The sequence below is a fragment of the Nannospalax galili genome, unplaced genomic scaffold, assembly GCF_000622305.1.
Source record: "Nannospalax galili isolate Female #2095 unplaced genomic scaffold, S.galili_v1.0 scaffold136, whole genome shotgun sequence".
Lineage (NCBI taxonomy): Eukaryota > Metazoa > Chordata > Mammalia > Rodentia > Spalacidae > Nannospalax > Nannospalax galili.
Genome location: NW_008340872.1, coordinates 3215731 through 3239562, shown reverse-complemented (window position 1 = coordinate 3239562; position 23832 = coordinate 3215731). Strand labels below are relative to the sequence as shown.

The window sequence follows — 23832 nt, the reverse complement described above, 5'->3', positions numbered from 1 at the left end:
CCCCAGAAAAGAACTTCACTCCTTCTACCCCCTTTAGAGTTTCTGTTGTTCTTGTTTTTTGTTTTATTTTGCAGTGCTGGAAACAGAGCCCTCACGCTTGGTGGACAAGTGCTCGTTGAGCTACATTCTGGGCCTCCCTGGCTTCAGCTTGAGGCATGTTTTCTGTTTCTTAATTTTTATTTATACTTAATACTTACTTGTTTTCATTTTAGGTATGTGAGTGTTTGGCCCAAATTTATGTATATGAATCACATGTGTGCCTAAGTGTCAGCAAAAGAGGGCCACTGGACCCCCTGGAACTGGAGTTACAGCAGTCGTGAGCTATCATGTGGGTGCTGGGCACCAAACCCAAGTTCTCTGCAAAAGCAGCAAGTGCTCTTAACTGCTGATCCATCTCTCCAGCTCCTAAGGCAGGCTTTGAGAGAAGATGGTGTAGCGGCCAGCCAGGGCTGCTGTCTGGGGGGAAGGGAACAGCCCCAGGTGGACGTGAGACAAAGAGGCCAAGGAAGAAGTGCTGTAAGTAGCCATGTCTCTGTCTTCTGTCGTCCTGTGCAACCCCTGCAGTGAGCTGATTAAAGATCCCCCAAGAAGTCTATAATACAACCTCTAACATGTAAATATATTGGTCAGCTTTCCATTGTTATGACAAAATACCTGAAACAAATCAACTTAAAGAGGGAAGATTTGGGGAGAGGATCATGTTTTCAGAGATTTCAGTCCATGGCTGTTTAGTACTGTTTCTCAGGACCTGTGATAGCACAGAACTTCAGGGCAGGAGTTCTTGGCTGAGGAGACGAAGAGAAAGAAAAGCAGCTGGGGTTCCAATGCCTCCTCCGAGGGCATGCCCCCAGTGACCTAGCTTCGCCCATCAATTGGAAGTAGGGCATCTGCAGAAGCTGGAAACGGCAGGGAATGGATTTTCCCCTGGAGCCTCCCAAAAGACCACAACCAGGCCAACCTATTTTGGGGTTCCTGCCATTCAGAGCTCTAAGAAAGAACCGTTTTATATTAAAGCACCAAGTTCGTGATGTGGTGACAGCAGCAACACAGAACTAAAGCGGTCCCTACGACGAAGCCCAGGCAGGCCTCAGAATGTTCCACTGAGGGTCCCAGCTTGCCCATCTCTGAACTGGAGCTCACAGGCTGGGTCCCTGTTGAGCTGGGCATCTGAGATAGAAACAATGACACCCCAGAGGGGTCTCAACAGTTCAAATCATCCGTTCTGCTTAGAAGTCTTCGTCAGCAAATTAAAATGACAAGCCCCTTTTCTCGTGACTCTGACCATAACCCCTCAGTGTGGCAGCGCACCATACCACCACAAACACTGACCAGCAACTTCCAAGTGGCTATAAAACAGGAAATGAGTTAAACTTAACTAATGCAGTGTACTTATACTTAACACAAGAGACTATTGCTGATTCCTAAACAATCTGCATGCAGTCAGAAGCCGAGAAGGAAGAAGCCGTCTGCACATAACAACTCTGTTCTGTGGACCTATTTTCATATGTTGGTATGGCCAAAGACTTCTCCAAAACATATACACACATGTACACACACCACACACAGATACATGCACACACATACACACCACACATATGCACACACATTCAAATGTACATGTATGCATTCAGGAGAAAAACTCCCCTTCTCACCAGTGAACAAAGCACAGTATGCGAGATTTGCAAGGAGTTCAAGTACATCCCTCCCAAATACAAAGAGTAACAGTAATCAAATCAAAATAGATTTTGGGGGGAAGAAAAGGTTTAAATATATATGTTTAAAACAATGGGAGTCACAAGCAGAAAAATATCTGAAAGGGTATTTGTATGTTTGCAAAGAAAAAGAGCTAGGATAAGTGTTTTTAGCATATATAGACGCCACGAAATTCTTTTGATTTTATGGGGCTGATTTCCTTAATGTTGAAATATCAGCAAGACATGCCAGGTGGTGATTGGAAGAAAATTTTTGTGTGACTTGGCACCAATCTAAAGTCACCCTCATGGAAGACACAGACTTAATAAAATGGCTGCATGCTGTTTGCAAGGGAGGCTGGGAATCTGAATCTTATAGAAGTTATATTCATAAGATGAAAATTCCCCACAGACAGCAAGATTCTGGACAGCCAGAAACAAGACACAACCACTACCTTCCATAACAGGTTTGTGGCGAGGCTCAGTGGTACAGCACAGGATAGGACCTGGAAAAACAGGACCACTTGTCACTGGAGGACATGGGCATAACTCCCAGTTTGCTGATGGTGCCTGTAGTAACTCACTCATGCTCTACCTGACACCTAGTTGCTCTACTCAGTGGCTTACACAGTCACCTCTGAACTGAGCCAATTCAGGTACTGCTCCAACTTGCCCAATATGACAAGCTTTTCCTGGAATTCTACAGGAGCCCAGACACACACACACACACACACACACACACACACACACACACATACACACACACACACACACACGATCTTAATCTTTCCAGAAAACAGATAAATCTGAGCTTCTCTGAATTACAAAACCCAAGAGATCTTATGACACACATCCTGTCCTGAGAACTCCAGCAAAAAAAAAAAAAAAAAAAAAAATCTCTCAGGCCTTCCCTTTCCAGTTCCCACTGGCAGCATCCAGAAACCCAGTTCCATGTCTTGGTACTTTTCATGCACACAAGGATGAGGGATGCTAATGCTTTGACATCTACATAAAATACAGGAGTCTCTTCCCATTTTAAAAGGAGGAAAAGGAGCTAAAAAGTGATGTCCTCTCTCCAGCTTGCTCTTCTCCCTGACAAATCTGAGGATATTACCCATTCCTTGTTTTAAGGAGGCATGGTCTGTAGGGTGTCCTACTTTATAATAGGATCTCTTGGAAGGGTTCCCAATAGTGCAAGGAAGAGAAGAGACGAGGTTTCCTGGAATGAGGTTTTAGAGTGGCTCCCATTAGGGAAATAGAAATGTAACATTTGAGGGGCCAGGAAAAGGATCAAGAGCTGTTGACCAGTGAGAAAACAGCATGGTCCCAGAGACCTAAGGGAATCTCTTCTTTCAAGTACTCATTATGATTTGAATCTGAAATGTACCATCATAAGCTGGTTTTGAACGTTGGGTACCAGCTAATGCTGCTATTTTAAGAGGCTGTGGAGCCTTTAGGAGATAGGACCTACCTGGTGGAATAGATCACTAGAGGCAGGTCTTTGAAGGTTAGACCTCCCCATGGTTCCTTCCTTGCACTGTGCTTCCAGGCCCACTGTGATGTGAACAGCCTCCACCACTCCAGCTGCTGTGCTCTCCCTGCTCTGATGAACTAAAACCCTTTGGTACAGTGAACCAAAATAAATTCTCCCTTAAGTATTACAGTCACAGAACTTCAAAAGTGACTAATACATGTGCCAATCCTTCTGACCTTGATCTTGAAAGAGAGGACACCAAACAACAAATCAAAACCTCACTTAGAAATTATCAGAGTCCTATTTGAGGTTCAAATCTTTTTAAAAAATATTTTATTATCTTTATTTTATGTATATGAGTGTATTGCCTGCATGAGTGTTAAGTTCACCCATGTCATGCAATGGTGTCAGATCCTCTGGAACTGGAGTTAGGGATGGTTGTTAGCTGCCATGTGGGTGCTGGGAACTGAACCCAGGTCCTCTGCAAGTGAAGCAAGTGCTCTTAACCACAGAGCCTTCTCTCCAGCTCCTGGGTTCAAATCTCTTGAAACTTGGTTTGACTCTACAGAGGGGACTCATCTGCAAACACACACAAAGGGGTTGTTGGTCCTTCCTATTGAGGTATCTGCCTCCTCGGAGATTAATAATGCCATGAGATGGCCTCAGCAATGGAAGATGACATTCAAGGAGCACCCCAAAGTTCTCTGGAAGCAGAAGCCCAGGCAAGAGACTGAGTTTAGAATTTAGACTGTAGACACGGGGATAGGCGAAGAGAGGAAGAGATGAAGACAGGAAAAAGGCCACAGCAGCGGAAGAAGAGAATTGGGGCACAGGTGGCTTTCAAGAAGCACAGTTGCAGAGTCTCGCTGACAGAATAAGAAGAAAGTAGAGTGTACATGGCAGGGGGGGATCTGAGCAGGGCCTGATTACAGGAGGCTGAACAGCAAGATGGGAAGATAGACTTGAACTGCAAGGGTTGGGTGTGGTGGCCGCCTGCCTTAATCCCAGCACTCGGGAGGCAAAGGAAGGTGGATCTCTGTGAGTTCAAGGCCAGCCTGGTCTACATAGCAAGTTCCAGGGAGACCCTGTCTCAAAAAGACCAAAAAAAAGTTTGTTTGTTTTTTTTCAAAAAAAGAAGTGAACTGCAAGAGACTTTGGAATTACACAAGACTGGTCTGGGAGCTCACACCATCACTTATCAGCCATGTGATTTGGGTCAAGACCACAGAGATTTTGATCAGAGGAGTGGAATCACCCTGTGTGTGTGTGTGTGTGTGTGTGTGTGTGTGTGTGTGTGTGTGTGTAGTATAAAGATTCGATCTGATGCAAGCACAGAAGTTGGCCACAGTCTATGTGACATTGTCTTTCCTGTGTCTAGTGATGAAGCCCTTAGTCAGGAAGTTGGGAAGAGGTAAACAGGAAGTAATGGAAGCAGGAATAAGCTGGAACCCTAGGCTAAGATGGAACCCAGTCCTCAAGTCTCTCTCCATTGTCAAGGCTCCAGCTTGAACAATCATGCAGGTGTCCTATAGGAAAAGCTGGTGCCCTTTGCCATGGAGCAAACTAAACACACCTGGCCCAGGAGATGGGGAAGCTGGAGTCGAAGATCAGGCAGACCTTGGTCCTGCCACCCAGGATGCCAACAGATAAGTCCTACCCTGTGAACTGCAACAAGGCCTCATGCACAACCCAAGCTCCCAAGTGTCAAGGAATACGGCTACATCTTTCCTTCCACCCACCGACACTTACAGGCACAGCATCTCTCCTGATCGGTGCTATCAGCACTACTCCAGGAGACGTGATCTAGGAAGCATAGTCACAGTTTAGCAAACATGGCCAATGCAAATCCCCTGCTGGGACTATTTCCTAACTCTGATGGCTTTCTCATCTGCGCAACAGGGTCAGAACCTCGGGGGCCACGAAGCCTGAGGGACCCACCATATGCAGAAGCACCTTTGGCTGTGAGTCAGTGTTGGTTTTTTCTGTCACTTTCATCCACTGAACTGAAGGAAGTGCGGGGGCATCATCCCCCCTCCCCCTCACAGGAGAATAGCATAAAGTAAATGTTGCCAGAAGACAGCTGGTTGAATTAATAAATTAAGGTATGGGCTAGATTCAAATTTTGTAGCGCTAGATTCAATATTGTTCATGTAATATAGGGGAGTCTTCTTGTTTAAAAAATTTATTCACTTAGCTGGGCATGGTGGTGCCCGCCTTTAATTCCAGCACTGGGAAGGCAGAAGCAGGTGGATCTTTGTGAGCTCAAGGCCAGCCTGGTCTACATGGTGAGTTCTAGGACAGCTGGGACTACAGGGAGACCCTATCTCAAAAAGACCAAAAAAATATTTTTTAATTATCCATTTTTATTTTATGTGTATGAGTGTTGGGCCTGTATGCGTGTAAGTGCACCCAAGTGCAGTGCCCAAGAAGGACAGAAGAGGGTGTCAGATCCCCTGGAATTGGAATTAAGGACAGTTGTTAGTCACCATGTGGGTGCTGGGATTCAAACCTGGGTCCGCTCCAAGAGCCATCTCTCCAGTCCCAGGAGGCTTCTTTATAAAAGAATACACAACAAAGAACATAAAATCAGGCGCAGAAGTAAGCATTTATTTAGAATTAGAAATAAACAGATTATGAGTTTTAAGGTCATGAAATATCACTGACATCACAAAATCTCGAAGAACAGGAAATATAACTCATACCTCTACAATTCTCTGGCCTCATCTTTTACTATGTCATCTTTGCCTCTATGAGTGCCTGGCAGAGAAACAGGAAGAAACAGGAAAGTACTTCAGCCTCCTCTCCAGCACGATTTATCAAAACTTGTTTTTAAATTATATGAACTTTAAAAAGTTACTTTTAACTTCACAGTTACTTGAGATATGCATGTATGTGTGCTCAGTATCAAATATCAAATGGTGATCTATGTTCATATATGAATACATTTATAATATGTATACTATATATAAATAAACGTGCTGGAGAGATGACTCTGTGGTTTTGAGCACTGGCTGCTCTTGCAGAGGACCCAGGTTAGAATCCCAGCATCCACATGGCAGCTAACAACCATCTGTAACTCCAGTTCCAGGGGATCTGACACCCTCTTCTGTCCTCCTTGGACACTGCACATGGGTGCACTTACATACATGCAGGCAATACACCCTTACATATAAAATAAAATAAAATAAATAAACTTAGTCATTCCTCTAGCATAATTAGAGGAACAAATTGTTTTTAAAATATTTTTATTTTAGTTTTAATTATATATGTGTGTATTTTTGTTTAAGTGTGTGTACATGCACGAGTGCAGTGCCCACAGAGTCCAAAAGCAGGTGGCAGATCCCCTGGAGCTGGAATTATAGGTGGTTGTGAGCTGCCTAATGTGGGTGCTGGGAACTGGACTCAGGTACTCTGGAAGAACACCAACTTTTCTTAACCATTGAACAGTCCCTCCAGCCCTCAAAAATTTGTTTTTTAATTTTTGTCTATTTAAAAAAGGTTTTCTGCTGGGCGTGGTGGAGCATGCCTTTAATCCCAGCACTCGGGAGGCAGAGGCAGGTGGAACTGGATCTCTGTGAATTCAAGGCCAGCCTGGTCTACATAGTGAGTTCCAGGACAGCTGGGGCTACAGGGAGACCCTGCCTCAAAAAATCCAAAAAAAAAAAAAGTTTTCTTCACAATTTGCTGTTGATCTCTCTATACATAGTCTATGAAACACCATGATGTTTCTCAAGACTCACATAGCTGCCCCAACACCAACCTACACGAGAAGTATGTAAGAAGGAAATCCAAAGAGGAAAGAGACAGAGGTCTTAACAAATGTAGCCAAAATTGCCTACATTGCAGATTTCACAGAAGCACATGATGATGCTCACACAGTACCAGGAGCCACTCTTAAGATCATAGAAGACACCATGCAAATGAATGTCCTGAGGTTTAAACTTTGTTTTTGTGTGGTTTTTTTTCTGTTTTTGTTTTATGTATGAGCGTATTGCCTGCATGTATATAAGTGCACCCCTGTGGTGCAATGCCCTCAGAGGTCCCACGGAGGTCAAAAGAGGGCATTGGATCCCCTGGAACTGGAGTTACAGACGGTTGTTAGCTGCCATGTAGGTGCTAGAAATCAAACCTGGGTCCTCTGCAAGAGCAACCAGTGCTCTTATCTGCTGAGCCATCTCTTCGTTTTTGCCTTTTGGGACAGGATCTCCTTGTAGCCCCAGCTGGCCTGGAACTTGCTACGTAGACCAGGCTGGCTTCAGTCTCAGAGATCCGCCTGCTAAAGGTATGCACTGCCTCATGTGGCCCAGATTTAAGCGTTCACTGGGTTCACAGTAAACCTGTTTCCACAGGAAAGAAATGACTGGAAGGAACTCACTTAGGAGACTAATACAATAATGGAGGTGTGACAAAATGCTGTGGGAAAGACAGAACCATGAGTGTCACATGCTTTTCACAGGATGAACCAACATGACTGGCTTCCTGTTCTCTTCAGCTCGGGCATCTCAGTGGAAGTAAGAGCCAGCTGTCCATGACTTCAGGACTCCTCCAGGCAGGAAGAACAGGGAAGTGCAAGGCCAAACACCGAGTTGGCCTTGCCATGATAAGCTGCCTCAGGGTGGAAGATACCTCCTTGCACTCTGGGTACTGTATGCTTGAGGTAGCAGAGTGATACCAATCCAAGGCAGTCCTTTTAGCATCCTGCCAAGGACTTCTGCAGGGAAAACAGAAATCCCCTTAGTGTTAGCAGGAAAGAGCTCTCTGGATTCTGCAGAAAAGCCCTCAGGGGTGACATAAGCCTCTGGCTCAGCTGAAGCAAGCATATACTTGTTCTTTTCTCTGTCACAACTCCCCTGCATTATAAAAGTAAAATATGTCTATGGGGAAAAAGGAAGAGTTTTTTTTTAAAAAAGAAACATTCATAATCCATAGCCTGTAGGTTTGGTTTTCTTCCCTCACCACTTTCTTTTTTAAAATATTTTTTTCATTATTATATGTGTATGAGTGTATTGTCTACATGCAGGTAGGTGCACCCCTGTCATGCAATGCCTGTGGAGGTCAGAAGAGGGCATCAGATCCCCTGGAACCAGAACTGTGGAAGGTTAACTGCCATGTGGGTTCTGGGAATCGAACCTGGGTCCTCTGCAAGAGCAGCCAGTGCTCTAAACGGCTGAGCCATCTCTCCAACCCCTCACGTGCCACTTTCAATGAATTCCATTAGAAAGGATACCTATTCACATTCTGCTGTTTTTACTTGGCATGCAAGTCCTTCTCTGTCTGGAAATACTGCGAGCAAAGTTCAATACTTGCCAGACATTCCATCACATATTTTTTTTTTTTTGTCTTTTTGAGACAGGGTCTCCCTGTAGTCCCAGCTGTCCTAGAACTCACTATGTAGACCAGGCTGGCCTTGAACTCACAAAGATCCACCTGCCTCTGCCTCCCAAGTGCTGAGATTAAAGGCTTGCACCACAATGCCCATCACATATTTTTATAAGGAACCAATTTCAAAAGAATGCCAAAAAAAAAAAAGAAAAGCAGAGAGAATTGCTTTTCAAGGAGGCCAAGGCCTGTAAGCCTTGAGGTTGAGAGGTGGAGGAGGAGGATCAGCAGTTCAAGGCCAGCCTGGACCTACTACAATCAGTTGAAGTCATCCAGGGTTACATAAGATCCCGTCTCAGGGGCTGGAGAGATGGCTCAGCAGTTAAAAACACTGGTTGTTCTTGCAGAAGACCCGGGCTCAAATCCCAGCACCCACATAGCAGCTAACAACTGTTGGTAACTCCAGTCCCAGGGGATCCAACAGCTTCTTCTGATCTACACCTGCATTGCAGGACACCATGCACTTACCTACATGCAGGCAATACTCGCATACACATTAAAAAAAAAAAAAAAGATCCTGTCTCAAACCAAAACAAACAAAAAGGAAAACAAGAAAGCAATGAGAAAGAGAGAGAGAGAGAGAGAGAGAGAGAGAGAGAGAGAGATTTAAGCAGTTCAAAATTAAGCTCTATTTTTGACACCACAGGGGCAGCCTGCAGGACAGGGCCCCTGGGCCGGGATGACTTTTCTGTGAGTCTCCGTCTCCCTCCATGGACCCTTGAGTTACCCCTTCTTGGAGGTGACCTAACTTTATAGCCCATCTTGGGAGAACACAATGGGTTCAGATCTCTCTCCAACAGGTTTTCACTGGACACAGCTCAGGCCAGACTACAGGCCTGACCCCGCCCCACTCCTGGAGTCACTTCCTCTTAGGTTTCACAGCCTGACACCGGGAAACCCGCATACTATTAGGCAAGGCATGAAGTTCCTCTCAACTTTCCTTCCTCCTTCTAGGTGACACTATGCCCCCAAGGCCTCAACTCCTCTCCTTGGCAGGGTCCTCTCTAACTACTATACTCTCTAATAACTCTCTTCTAAAAAGGGTTAAAAGCTTAGCATGTATTTTTGAGCCCATAAATAGAACATAAATTCAAACTGAAGAGTCAAGTTGTAAATTGTACCAACCAGCCTAGCAGGGAGGCAGGGGCTGGGGTGGGTTAGCCTAGGGGGCTTGGGTCGCCCAGAGTCTTTCCAATAGGATGGAGAGCACCCTGAGAGATCCCGCTGGTCACTCCTGTCTTGCAGGCAGGGAGGGCCCGAGCTGGACTGCTGTGGCGGGCCACCGGCGTCGGCTCCCGGGAACACCCAGGAAAGTCCCCGCGGGGGCGGGGCGGGGCGGGGCGGGGCGGCTGGCTAGGGCTCCGCAGCCGCCCGGGAGACTCGGGAAGAGGCGGGCCCCGAGCCCTGCGCTCGCCATGGCCGCGGCGGCGATCTGAGCGGCGCCCACCCCGGGCCATGCGGCCTCCGCCGCTGTGGCTGCCGCAGCTGCTGCTGTTCTGCAGCCTCGGTGCCGCGACGCCCCCGCCAGGTAAGCGCAGCCTGGGACCCCGAGGCCTCCGCTGCAGCGCGTGGCTTCTGCGGGGTGCCTGGACCGGGTGGGTGTCCGCAGAGTGCCCGGATCGGGTGGGGAGGGTCCCCGGCCTGGGGAGGGGGTTCCTCGGTCGCGGGTATTGGGGGTCCACATCCGGATGGGTCCGCGAGATGCTCCCGGATCCACCGCGGGGGGTCCGCGGGGGGGGGGCATGGGGAGCTGCAGCGTGGGGTGCACCTCCAGGAATGCCCGTGGGAGCCGGACACAGCTGCCCCCCATTCCCAGAGGGGCTGCTCACTTGCACCTTCACGGCGCTACGGCTCCTCCTTCCCGCCCCAGAACTGTCTGCCGCCTGTCTCCTGATTTCTCAAACTGAACAAAGGAAAAAAAAAACAAAAAAAAATCAAATCCAGGACTCGGGAAACAAGTGGCTTTGATTCTTCCCCAAAGTCGGAGTGAGCTGAGCCTGCCTGGAGTGCTCTCCCCAGTGGCCTAGGCCTCCCTAGAAGTTTGGTGCGAGGGAGATCAGCCGAAGGGCAGGGGCCCAAGGCTTGCTTTGGCCGGCATGAAACTCAGGCACTCAGTTCCTTGGGATCTTATTTGTAAATAGGGAGCAGAAATGTCCGTGTCTCCTCTATCACTGCCTGGCCATATTTATGAGCGAACCATCAAACTAAAGGAAAAAAGACCTCACTGAGAGCGTTCTGTGTAATTCAATGTATGCTTTTGTGTGTTGCTGAGTTCTTTCCTATGTAGAGACTGTAGCGTATCAAAAGTTGGATAGCTACTGTCTGCAGAGTGTGGTGAATACCTGGGAATTGCAGAATTCAGGTTAGAAGAAGCAGGAAGAGCTTGAGTTCAAGGCCAGCTTGGGCATTGTGTAGCCAGAATTGATTTTTCATTTGTTTGTTTTTGTTTTTTAAAGTTTGATTAGCACTTAAATAATCTCAAGAATTTAGAAGTTCCTTCATATCTGAAGGGGGTCAGGGGAGTTCTACCAGCATCCCTGGGAAACACCCTTAAGTTCCCTGTCTCCTTAACAGTGGAGCCTTGCACAGGGGGATGTGCCCTGGCTACACAGTTACCTTGTTTTCTGTTGGATTTAAATCCTGCCTGTGCTGCTCCCCAACTTCTCCTTGAAGAACCTCTGTGTGCCCTCTCCCCAAGACTCCTTTAGAAGAAATCTGTTCATTGTCCAAGCTGGTGGTGCCTGGTGTCAGAGCCACTGTGGGCATGGCACTGACAAAGGATGATCTGTAAACTATTTGTAATTCACCTGCTTCAAGTCCAGAGGTTGAAAGACATATTTAAAAACTTTACAGTTTGATGTCACAACACCCATTGTGTTGTGATCATGGTGCATGACCATTTTCCTAATGATTAACTTTTATTATAGTCCACCAAAGTATTGGTCTGTAGCTCATTGGCAATACACCATAGATCTTTAGACCCATAGATCTTTAGAATGTGGTAACTCTTTATGCAAATCTCTTAAGAAGAGCCTTATACAACTCTCTTACAAATAACAATTTGAATATTTTCATACTAACTTTTTGAGGGAAAAAACACTGGGATATTTTTAAAAGAAATCCTTCTTGAGGCTGGAAAGATGGCTCAGCAGAGATGGCTGCTCTTACAGAGGACCTGGGCTTGGTTCCCAGCACTCACATGGAGAGTTCCAGGCCAGCTAGGACTACAGAGAGACCCTGTCTCAAACAGACCAAAATAAATAAATAAAGACATCGATTTGTAATTGCAGTAGCCAAGGCTCAGTGTTCTGTGGATTGGCTATGTACTTATGTGAAGACTTTGTCATTGTAACTTGAAGGAACAGCCAGGCCTTCCAGTTGGAGTAGAGCCCACTGGCAAAGATACTAAGGCCCCAATAACGTAAAAGCCAACATTAGGTAGTCTCCTCTTTGTCCACTGTCAAAGCAGTTGACTCTATCACAGAGCTGGATAAATGGGAATCCCAGCTGCCTGCTATTCTAAGACAAGTTGCTAATTGCTGTACCTGCATTTCTCCCTTAATTTTTCTTTTTTTAATATTTTATTATTTTATTTGATGTGTATGAGTGTTATGCCTGTATGTAAGTAAGTGCACCTGTGTCCTGCAGTGCCCATGGAGGACAGAAAAGAGGCTGTCGGATCCCCTGGAACTGGAGTTACAGACAGTTGTTAGCTGCCATATGGGTGCTGGGATTCGAACCCAGGTCTTCTGCAAGAACAGTGTTCTTAACCACTGAGCCATCTCTCCAGCCCCTCTCTCTTAATTTTTCAACCATTCTTTTGAAATAAGTGGTCTATTTCACTACCAAGAAAGCAAGATAATCCTTTATAAGAAGAGACAAATGATCTAGCCTAAAGAAATTGATGTGTGGTATTTACAGGAGAGTAACTTCCTGGTTAAGGCTAGGAATGAGGAAGGTTTCTCTACCTCTCACTTTTAGAGTGATGTTATTGATGTTATTCATAATTGTTTTCATCATAATGCCCCACTCAGAGAAAGACTCAGAGGTTGGTCCCTGGTTGTAAAGATTAAATGATTAATTATATTTTATTTCATTATCTGTGTGATCTATTAAACCAAACTATGCTGTTCAGGCCCAAGATAGGGTATTCTTTGTCTATTTGTTTGAGGCAGGATCTCTTGTAGTCCAGGCTGGCCTCCAACTTGCTGTGTACCAGAGGATGACAGATGACCTTGAACGCCTGATCCTCTTGCTTCCACCCCCCAAGTGCTGGGGGGGATCAAGTGCTGGGATTACAAGCCTGTGCCATTAGGTCTGCCTAATCTTTTATCCCCACTGCCCCCCTCCCAAGTGTTGGAGATTGAACTCAGGCCCTTGTGCATGCTAGGTAAGCACTCCACTGCTGAGCCACATTCCCAGCCTAGCTAACCTTTTCTTACAGTTCTATGAGTTCTCAAACACCTGGATCTCAGGGACCTCACAGGTCCAGGGTTGGGACAGGAAGGCAGGATAGGAGCTGTGGCTGTGAGGTGCAGAGGGCACAATCCACAGGCTCCACCCAGCTAATCTCCTCTTACCATTTGGGGCTCATGACTCATTGCCACCAGGAGTGTGGAAGGCTGAGTGGAGCCTTGCTCACCCTCCCAGGACCTGGGAGCTTTCGCCTGGTAGAAGAGGCAGTGTCCTTGAAGCCTTGTGTCCACTCATGGGGACCATATTAGTTTCCTGTTGTTGCTGCAACAATGGCCACCAATTTAGTGCCTTGAAACAACAGACATATCTCACAGTTGTGCAGGTCAGAAGTCTGGCAAACATTTCACAGAACAAAAGTCAAGGTCCTAAAGGCTGCAGGTGGAAGATTCATTCCCTTACCTTTGCCAGAGTCTAGAGAAGCAATTGCCCTTGTGATTGCACTGGACACACCCAGATATGCCAAAATAATCTCCCCAGTTTAAGGTCCTCTGACTAGGAATCTAAGTTTTATCTACCACTTTTTCATGTAACCTAACACATTCATAGGGCACAGACAATCTTGGTGAGGCAGACATGCTAATCTGCCTGTGACAGGACAGAACCATTGAATACTGTGCCCAACATGGGGCCAGTGCAAGTAGTATCTGGGTAGGGAGCACTCACCACCCCCAGAGGCAAGCATGGGGCATCAGGAAACCTGGAAATAGACACATCTTAAAAATGGCATCCTGCCATGTGTGGTGGCACACACCTTTAATCCCAGCACTTGGGAGGCAGAGGCAGGTGGATCTCTGTGAGTTCGAGGCCAGCCTGATCTCCATAGTGAGTTCCAGGACAGCTGGGGCTAGAGGGAGACCCTGTCTCAAAAAGACCAAAAAAAAAAAAAAATGGCATCTTTAAAAAAAATTTTTTTTTAACATTTATGTGTGTGTGTGTGTGTGTGTGTGTGTGTGTGCATGCGTGTGTAGGTAGGTAAAAGAACCACTTTTGGGAGTCATTTCTGTTCTTCCACCCTGTGAGTCCCAGGGATCCAATTCAGGTCACCAGGCTTGGCAGTAAGCATCTTTAACTGCTGAGCCATTTCACCATCCCTGAAATAGTCACATCTTAAAAATGGCAGGCCATGATGTCTGACTTGCCTTTTACTTTTTTTTTTTTTTTTGACATAGGGCTTCCTTGTAGCCTAGCAGGCCTGGAACTCATCATGTAGACCAGGCTGACCTTGATCTCACAGAGAGCCACCTGCCTCTGCCTTCTGAGTGCTGAGATTAAAGGGGCATGCCACCATGCCCAGCATCTTACACTTAAAAGAAAAAGATTTTTTTAATATTTTATTTATTATTTTTATTTTATGTGTATGAGTGTATTGCCTGCATGTATGTGAGTGCACCAGTATCATGCAATGCCACAGAGGTCAGAAGAGGGCTTCGGATTCCCCTGGAACTGGAGTTAAGGATGGTTCGTAGCCGCCATGTGGGTGCTGGGAATTGAACTTGGGTCCTCTGCAAGAGCAGTCAGTGCTCTTAACTGTTGAGCCATCTCTCCAGCCCCAAGATTTATTATTTTTATTATGTGTATGTATGTGTGCCTCTGGAGGCTATCCAATCCCCTGGACCTGAAGTTATAAGTGGTTATGAGCTGCCTTATATAGGTGCTGGGAACTGAACCTAGGTCCTCTGCAAGAGCAGTAAATGCTCTTAATGATGAGCCATCTCTCCAGCTCTGCCTTTCACTTATGATCTTGTATTTGCCTCTCACAATTCTGAGGGATGGAGTACCATATTATTCACGGGGAAACTGAGGATCTTGTGGCTATATGCAGGATTCCAGACCAGGCCCTTTGTCCCTACACTCTGTTCTTTTCCCACCAAGCCTTTGTCAGCCATACTGAGTGCTGCATCCCTAAATGAGTCTTGTTATTGTTTGGGCTGAAATGTCCCCTGGAGTCTCATGTTTTGAACACTGGGTTCCCAGCTTGTGGTGCTATTTTGAAGGCTGGGTGGGTTCTGACTGGTGGAAGTAGGCACTAGAGGCTGGCCTTTTATGGTTACACCTGTCGCTGAGTGTGGTCTAGCTCTCTGAATTTTGATCTGCTGCCATGTGAAGGCTCACTGCCACACGCCAGAGGCCGCTGACAGCCTTCCCCACCACAATGGACTGAAGTCCCCTGAACTTGAGCCAAAAATCAGTCTTCCCTTCTTTCACTTGTTTCTACCCAGTATTTTGGTCATAGTGACACAAAAGTAATTCTGGACCAGAATCTTCCAGGACCCCTGCCCCGTCTCTGAGATGAGACAGAAGCATAGACTCAAACATAAAGCAAGGAAGGGAGAGAGAGCCTGGGCTTTGCAGCTCCACGTGGAAGAACACAATGCTGTATTTTTGGCTGTATCATCTCTGAAGTCAGGCAGGCCATTCCTTCACCACATCATCTATGCCTGCTCTTCCAGGCCCAGGGGATGAAACACCCCTAAATCTAGCAACACTTCACCGTCTCAGAGTGCATGCTGTAGTGCTGAGAGTGAGTGTCATGCAATGGGAAGGTGATGGAGTACTTCTGGAGTGTTGGACCTACACATCCAGTTAACTGAGACCCTGTGAAGAATGCACTGTCAACAGTCCCTCTGGAGACACAAATGTCTTACCCAGAGGCCCACACAAAGACAGTGGCAGGCTGTCTAGTTCTGAAATCTGTGCTCCTAACCACCCTGGTACAGAGAACACAGATACAAATGGCTCCTTGGGGGAAAACCACAGCAAGAGGATGGAGTCGAGGGCAAGTTTGACCTTTCACCCCAGGACTCTGGGCATGTTACAGGAGGTCACTCTGAGGATTGGAGGGCTCCATGGAGAGGGAATAGCAGAGCAAGTTACAAAGGAGGTTTACACTGAGTGTTTCCCAGAGTCAAAGAGAGGCACTTGATGGCCTGTAGAGGGTGAGGTTCAAGGACAGGCCCTCTGGGATATGAAGAGGGCACTTTTGTCAGGTGCTTTATAATAAGTGGACAATCTTTGGTGCTTCCCTGTGGAGTCCACAGTTCTGAGACTCATTTTCTTCCATAAACATGATGATAAGGACTCCCAAGAAACTTGCTGTATTATGTGGGACTTTCCTCTGCACTCATTAGAATGGGAGCTGAAGATGGTGGGAGGCCGATCCCAGAACTCCATCAGAAGTATCTTTTTGTTTGTTTTTCCATTGCTGGCAGTGGGACATGGTGGTGCACACCTTTAATCCCAGCACTTCGGAGGCAGAGGCATGTGGATCTCTGTGAGATCCAGGCCAGCCTGGTCTACACAGTGAGTTCCAGGCCAGCTGGGGCTACAGGAAGACCCTGTCTCAAAAAAAAAAAAAAAAAAAAAAAAATTAACACAGATCCAGTGCTGGGTGTCAAAAACAGGGTTTGAGCTCACTAAGCCAGTGTTATACCAGCAGGCTCTATCTTCAGCTCTGACAAGAGTGCCTTTGTTGTCCTATTTGCAGGCTGGGGTAGCACTATTTCTTGTCTAACCTGGGCATCTTGGTCTTCCTTTCTAGCTGGATGTTTAGATTCTTGGAGACAGGGTCCCAGGAGAGGGAAAGGCTATTTCTTCTGGTTCCTCTAAAGATAGGGAAAGATGGTGAAGGGGAGTCATGGTAGGCAGACTAATGTGTGGACTGAAAAATGCCCACACATTCATCCCTGGACCTTCTGAATATGTGACCTGACATATCAAAAGGGATCTTGCAGGTATGATTAAGTCAAAAAGCCTGGATTTCTGGGCCACATAGACCCACTGTCATAAAGGTTCTTGAGAGAGAAGGAGACAGAAAAGAGAACCAGAGACATAGAGAGGACGGCACAAGGCAGACTTGGCCCAGACTGTCTAGACAAGCCAAAGAATACAAGCATCCTCTGGAAGACAGAAAGGGGAGGAGCCAGATTCTTCCCTGGAGTCTCCAGAAGGAACACAGGCTCTGCTGCCACCCCAGTACCAGGCCCATTTCAGACACCTGACCTGCAGAACTCTAAGATAACTCTAGGTTGCTAAAAGCACACGGGTTTGTGGTGATCTGTTACAGCAGCAACAGGAACCTCATGCAGGCAGAAAAGGCAAGTCTCAGATGTTTGGATGAGTGTCTGGCCACTGCCAAGCCCTCAGCCCCCTGGTACGGCACAGGCAGGCCTGTAGTCCTCAGGGAGCTGAATGGGCCCGCCTCCTGTCACCCTGCCTGTCTGCCTTTGGCCTGGTGTGAATGGGAAGAAGTGTGGGCTAGCTGGTTGAGTGAAGAGTTAGAATGAGGGCAGCCAGAGCCCACAGATGTGTAGGAGCTGGGTACTCTGTAAGTAAACAAACAGCTGCAGCCTCTTGGCAGGGTGTCTGGCTGGACTTGGCAGCCGGCTGGAGGTGGCTGTGCACTGTTCTTCGCAGTTGGATAAGCTTACTGAAAACGTGTGGTTTGGATTTCCTGCTTTGAATTCTGGAACAGTGTGTTATTCAACTGTTTTCTTTCCAGTTTCTGTGTATTTCTCATTAATCTTTTGATCAGAGAAAATGGTATCATGATCATAATTTCTCTTTAGAGAGAAGCTTCTACTGCTTTCAATCTCCAGCCCAGTCTGCAAACTACTTGACAAGAGAGGTTGGAGCTGGTTTCTTTCCCATCACCCCAAAGAGGGAGATTCTGCTATACCTAAGGAGCATAGTCATCATTTTGGGCTCTTAAAGCCTTGTGTGTAAGAATCCGCTAGGAAGAGTTGAAAATGCAGATTTTGCCTGGCATAGTGGTTCACACCTTTAATCCCAACGCTCAGGAGGCAGAGGCAGAGGCAGATGGATCTCTGTGAGTTCAAGTCAGCGTGGTCAACATAGCAAGTTCAGGCCAGCCAGGGCTACAGAGTGAGACTCTGCCCCTGCCCTTCCCCCCCAACAACCACCAAGAAAGAAGAGAGAGAGAGAGAGAGAGAGAGAGAGAGAGAGAAAAGAAAAAGAGAGAGAGAAAGAAAGAAAGAAAGAAAGAAAGAAAGAAAGAAAGAAAGAAAGAAAGAAAGAAAGAAAAGAAAAGAAAAGAAAAGAAAAGTAAGAAAATGTAGAGTTCCTAATCAAGGGGTTGGCACTTGGGAATTCAAATGTTATCTGGAACCTTGACAGGAGGCTGAGGGCTAAGGCATGACGGAATCTTCACCTCAGTCCTATGGGGTATTTTACTATTTGTCTCTTACTCCTGGAGAAGAAGCTGAGGCATGGACTGCCCAGAGTCAAGTGCATTTACAAAAGATAGACAGTCAAACTGTGGTCCCCAGGACTGGCTCTAACTGGAGCCTGCAGGTAGACGCCATCAACCGCTTCTTTCTCTCTGCTGTGTGTCAGTAGTGTCATCTACAGTCACAGATGGAGAGGGGTGTGCCTAGGGAGAATAAGTAATCCGATTCCTGTGCTGCAGCAAGAACTGAGTTGAATGGATAATATACATTGAAATATTCTGTAATTGAGTATTCTCTTTTGACTCCTCCCCTTCTCTTTTTTCCTCCCCCATCTCCTCTTATTCCCTGTTCCTCCCCAGGCTCTGCACATCTGGCTACTCCCCGTCACCCAAAGATTCACCTACACGATGATAAGCAGGTTCTGAGTTGGGAGCCTGTGTCCCCCGGCAATGACATGGGACCAGTGGTCTACCGAGTGGAGTATACATAGTAAGTAGATGCTTCTGTGAATGTCCTTGCTGGGAGCTGCTCAGAAGTCAGATGGAACCCTAGAACAAGCCCCTGGTACCTTCTCTCATCAGGACTGTAGTCAGATCTGTGGGAGGCAGATATTTCTCTTGTACTTTTTACAGCTCCAAAGACAGAGATTTCATAACCTCCCACTCACCAGAAAGCAGATTAAAGTCTGGCTGTCAGAGAATTCTACTGTCTAAACACGTGACATTTTCCTTTGATGGTGAGAGTTTATTCCTTTGCTGGGTTCAGAATGAGGGTTGACTTCCCATCTTGGAAGGGTAAGAGGCAAGTTTCAGGTTTAAACCTCAAAGGCCAAATTTAGCCTGCTCCAGGATTTGTTCAGTTAACTACAATGAACTCTCAGTTTCTCACCTGGTTTTCTGTTTTGAGTAATAGAGTGTTCTGGTCCCCTTGGTCTCCCTTCTCCCCTCCCTTTCAAGTTTTTCCACTGTAGGTTTGTACCTGATTTACTATATAAGTACCACTCATAGAGAGATAGGTCATATCCACTCTGTTATTGTTTATTTTGTTAAGTTAGTTGAAGATCAAGGTAAAATCACTAGGCACATCATTTTACAGTCCTAAATAAACAAAATATAAAGAAAGGATACCACTCAGGCTGGTTAGACTGGAGCAGGATTAATTAGCATAGCCCTTTAGAAAGTAATTCTGCATTTGTCATTTATATATTTAAAGACTCACGGAGTAGTGATATTTTCTAAATAGAACCATTCACTGCACACTTTTGCACACTTTTCAGGATTCAGTGCAAAATGAAAATTTGGGACCCTTGTTCAGAAAGTATTAAGATTTTCAAGATGGCAGACTAAGGGATATAGCTCAGTGGTAAAGCACTTGCCTAGTGTGCAAGGCCCGAGTTCAATCCCTAGTACTACAGAAACAAACAACAACAAAAACAAACAAAAAACTGGGGGTAGCTTAGTGGATAAAGGTATATGGTAGAAGGAGAGAACTGACTCTTACAAGTTGTCCTCTGACTTCCACAGGCCTGCATACACACATACATGCGCACGCGCGCGCGCCAATAAATGTGATTTTAAAAAGTTAATCCCAGCACTTGGGAGGCAGAGACAGGTGGATCTTTGTGAGTTCAAGGCCAGCCAGATCTACATAGAGAGTTCCAGCTGGGGCTACAGGGAGACCCTGTTTTAAAAAGGCCAAAAAAGAAATTTGTTTTTATTTTATGTGTATGAATGTGTTGTCTAGATATATGTAAGTGCACCTGTGTCATGCAATGCCCCTGGAAGTCAGAAGAGGGCACTGGATTTCCCTGGAAGTAGAGTTATGGACAGTTGTTAGCTGTCATGTGGGTGCTGGGAACTGAACCCATGTCCTCTGCAAGAGCAGCCAGTGCTCTTAACTACTAAGACATCTCTCCAGCCCAATAAATTTAATTTTATTTTAAAGGAAAAGAACATTTTCAAGCTGGCATCAAACCTAACCAAGTATCTTCTCAGAATGGCAACTTTATGTCTGTCAACACAAAAGTACAACTCTCACATCAAAAGAGATAGAAGGTAGTTTATTCTGGAGCCAATATAAGTGACCATTGCCTAGGAACACAGAATTAGTTCTCCCCAAACACCATGTTCCAGGGAGGTAGTAATTTCATGAACTGTTATAATAACAGCGCAAAGAAAGTCATAAACCAACACACTTTTCAGATTCATTGGTGGGTACATTTGGTTGGCCTGTTATAGCAAAGTAGAGAGAATTCTGCCATAGGCCTCAGGTGCTATCTGATGACACTTAAGTCTTCTGGTTGGAGGAAACTAAGGTTTTGTTAGATAAATACATTCTAAAAGGTTTTATCTGTGAGTCACAGGATGTTAGCCAAACACAGAGGAAGACAAGGAATAGCTTTTGATGGGGCTAAGATGGTCCAAGATAAATTGTAAATAGGTTCTGGACCTGCAACATTCCAAACTCTCCATAGTTGTTGGAGGAGGTTCAGCTGAAGATGCAGGGTTTTTCTGGGAACTTCCATTCCTAGTGCCTTCTGACAGTAGCAACTTGTATATCTGCACTTGAATTCCCATTAGGTTGACCCTAGTCTGAGGTAGTAAAGGTAATCTAGAAGTAAGCAAGCCCATTTATAGCTGAACTCGGGTTGTCAGGTTTGGCAGCAAGTACCTTTAGCCACTGAGCCATCTCACCAGCCTGAGACTTCTCTTAAAGATAAGGAGACTGAGGAATTGCGTTAAGTAACCAAAACTTGAACACAGGTGATCTGGCTTAAGATGATAGGTATTAAACGACCACGTAATGCTCCTTTTCATAAAGAGTATTACTTTAAAAACTTAGATTTTTTAGGGCCAGCAAGACAACCCCAGGACCCACGTGATAGAAAAAGAAAAACCAATAACTGCAAATTGTCCTCTGACCTCCACACTCATATTGTGGCACATGCACCCACACATATATACACAGACTCAAAAATAAAGAAATAACTGTTGAAAATTTAAATGAAAGAAATAGACCTTATAGCTAGGTGTGGTAACTGGAACACCAGTCCTCAGGAGGCTGATGCAGATGAAGTGCATGTTTATAGTTTGCCTGGGCTTCATAGCAAGAGCTTATCTCAAAACTAATTAAATAAATTATGGATGTTCTGGGGTGAAACCTCTGGTAGAAAATATGCTTAACTTGCATAAGGCCCAGGGTTTGACGTCCTAGTTTTATTTCTGTTGCTTTGATAAAACACCTTGACAAAAAGCAACTTAGGGAAGAAATGGTTTATTTTAGCTCACAATCCCTGCTTAGAGACCCTCATAGCAAGGAAGTCAAGGTGGCAGATCACATCACACCCACAATGAAAACAAGAAAGAAATGTACACGTGCATGCTTACTACTAAGCTCATTTTTCCACTCTTATACAAACTGGGACCTAAACCCAGGGAATAGTGCTGCCCACAGTAGACCAGGTCGCCCCACATCAATTAACATAATTAAGACCGTCCCCCACAGACATGTATCTCACTGAGACTCTTTCCAGGGGATTCAAGATTATGTCAAATTGGCAGTGAAAATTAACCATCACAGCTGTCTAGCACCAAAAAAGAGATTAGGTAGTTTCAGGAGTAAAAGCGGGCCTAAATGAGTCAGTGCAAAGGAAGCCAGGATGAACTTTCCTGGTTAATGAAGCTTCAACTGGCTGATTTGACAGGATCTGGTGATCATCCGTGTCATGAACTTGATGCTCTGGGCATTTCATTATTCATTTAAATATAGCTAACATCAACTTATTGTTATCCTCTGTAAACAAAGAGTTTCCTTTTCTCAAGAACTCTTATTATTTGTTATTGTATGTGTATCAGTGTTTTGCCTGCATGTTCATAAGTGCACCTGTGTCATGCAATAGCTGAGGAGGCCAGAGGGCATCAGAGCCCTTAGAACTGGAGTTTCAGATGGTTGTTAGATACCATGTAGGTGCTGGTCCTTTGGAAGACCAGCAAGTGGTCTTAACTGCTGAGCCATCTCTCCAGCCTCGGAAAAGCAATTTTTTTTAATGTGTATGTGTGTATTGCCTGCATGTAGCTAAGTGCACCCATGTCGTGAAATGCCTGCGGAGGTCAGAAGAGGCTGTCAGATCCCCTGGGACTGGAGTTACGGACAGTTGTTAGCTGACATGTGGGTGCTGGGATTCGAACCTGGGTCTTCTGCAAGCAACAACCAGTGTTCTTAACCACTGAGCCATCTCTCCAGCCCCAAGAAGCATTTTTAAAAAGCTGTCCTAAGATGGGGCTGGAGAAATGGCTCAGAGGTTAAGAGCACTGACTTCTCTTGCAGAGGACCCAAGTTCAATTCCCAGCACCCACATGGCGGCTATGAAGCATCCTTAACTCCAGTTCCAGGGGGAATCCAATGCCCTCTTCTAACCTCCACGGCATTGCACGACACAGGTGTACTCACATTCATGCAGGCAGTACACTCATACACATAAAATAAAAATAATAAAATATTTTAAAAATATTTTTTTAAAAAGTTGTTCTGAGATAAGAGCAAGTTTGGAAGACAAGAGGAAGCAGAACATGAGTCATTAACTCTCTGGTGAATCAGGAGTGAGTCTCTGAGATGTAGGGAGCCTTTATCTCCAAGTTCAATAGCTGGGATTGACAGAGCCGTCTTTAAGAAAGTACTCCTGGGATCCTTTGCTTTACCAGATCTGAGACCATCACAAGTGGCATGTGAAAGGTGGTGGCTGTGGGGACAGGGAGGCATCTGCTCCTTTCTTGGCTAGAACTGCATCCAGGACACAGCCTGTCTTTAGAGGGGACAGTGCCCATTGCCCCCTCTCTCAGGCTCCTAATAGCTACCTCCACACTTTTCTGAAGTCTTTCACCTAAAACAAGAACAGAAGTCATCACTGAGAACTAATATCTCAGGTGTTGTAGCACTGGGATGCAGGGACATGTCCCATCACTTACAAGGATGAGTGATCATGGATTTCACAGGGTTTCCAAGTGGGTAAGGCAAACCCTCTTTAAACAGGCAGCTGTGGGACCCACAAGAAACAGAACTGGAATTTATATCAACACAATATCATTCCCAAATGTTGACCAAGACTGAGGTTGAAGGGTTGAAGCAGTCATGGGATAGAATGGGAAAAAATAAACTTGTAAATTATGTAACTGATAAGAACTTAAAGACACAGAAGAACTCTTATGCATCAACAACTAAAAGACATATAACTCAACTTAAAAATAGGCAAAAGTTAGAAGTTTTCTAAGAAAATAGACAAATGGGGAATAATCAAAAGATGTTTCAATTGATTACTCATCAGAGACATGCAAATCAAACCACAGTGGTCTATCAGTGCATACTCAAGTGCAGGTGTACATTAGGATGGCTGTAATCAAAGAGAGAACATGTGTTAGTGAGGATGTGGAGAAACTGGAACTCTCCTACATAGTGGGACTATAAAGTGAGTAGCCACTCTGGAAAATGGCATGGCAAGATCTTAACAAGATGAATATGGTTAGCATGTAACTAGCATGTAACTATACTCCAGAGAGTTTTTTAAAAACCTATATATGGGGCTGGAGAGATGGCTCAGCAGTTAAGAACACTGGTTGTTCTTGCAGAAGAC

The 23832-nt window shown here is 45.5% G+C and overlaps 1 protein-coding gene across 2 annotated transcripts in view; it reads left to right on the top strand.

The window, feature by feature from the left end:
* Positions 1-9891: 9891 nt before the first annotated feature.
* Positions 9892-23832, top strand: part of Ifngr2 (interferon gamma receptor 2) — a 24191-nt gene continuing 10250 nt past the window's right edge. Inside the window, exons 1-2 of one of the 2 annotated variants that reach the window (XM_017798897.2) lie at positions 9892-10072; positions 18566-18695. In XM_017798897.2, coding sequence (XP_017654386.1) covers positions 10000-10072; positions 18566-18695 — 203 coding nt within the window. In that variant the 5' untranslated portion in view covers positions 9892-9999. The remainder of the gene's footprint in view (positions 10073-18565; positions 18696-23832) is intronic. The other variant, XM_008835962.3, reaches the window with a different exon arrangement.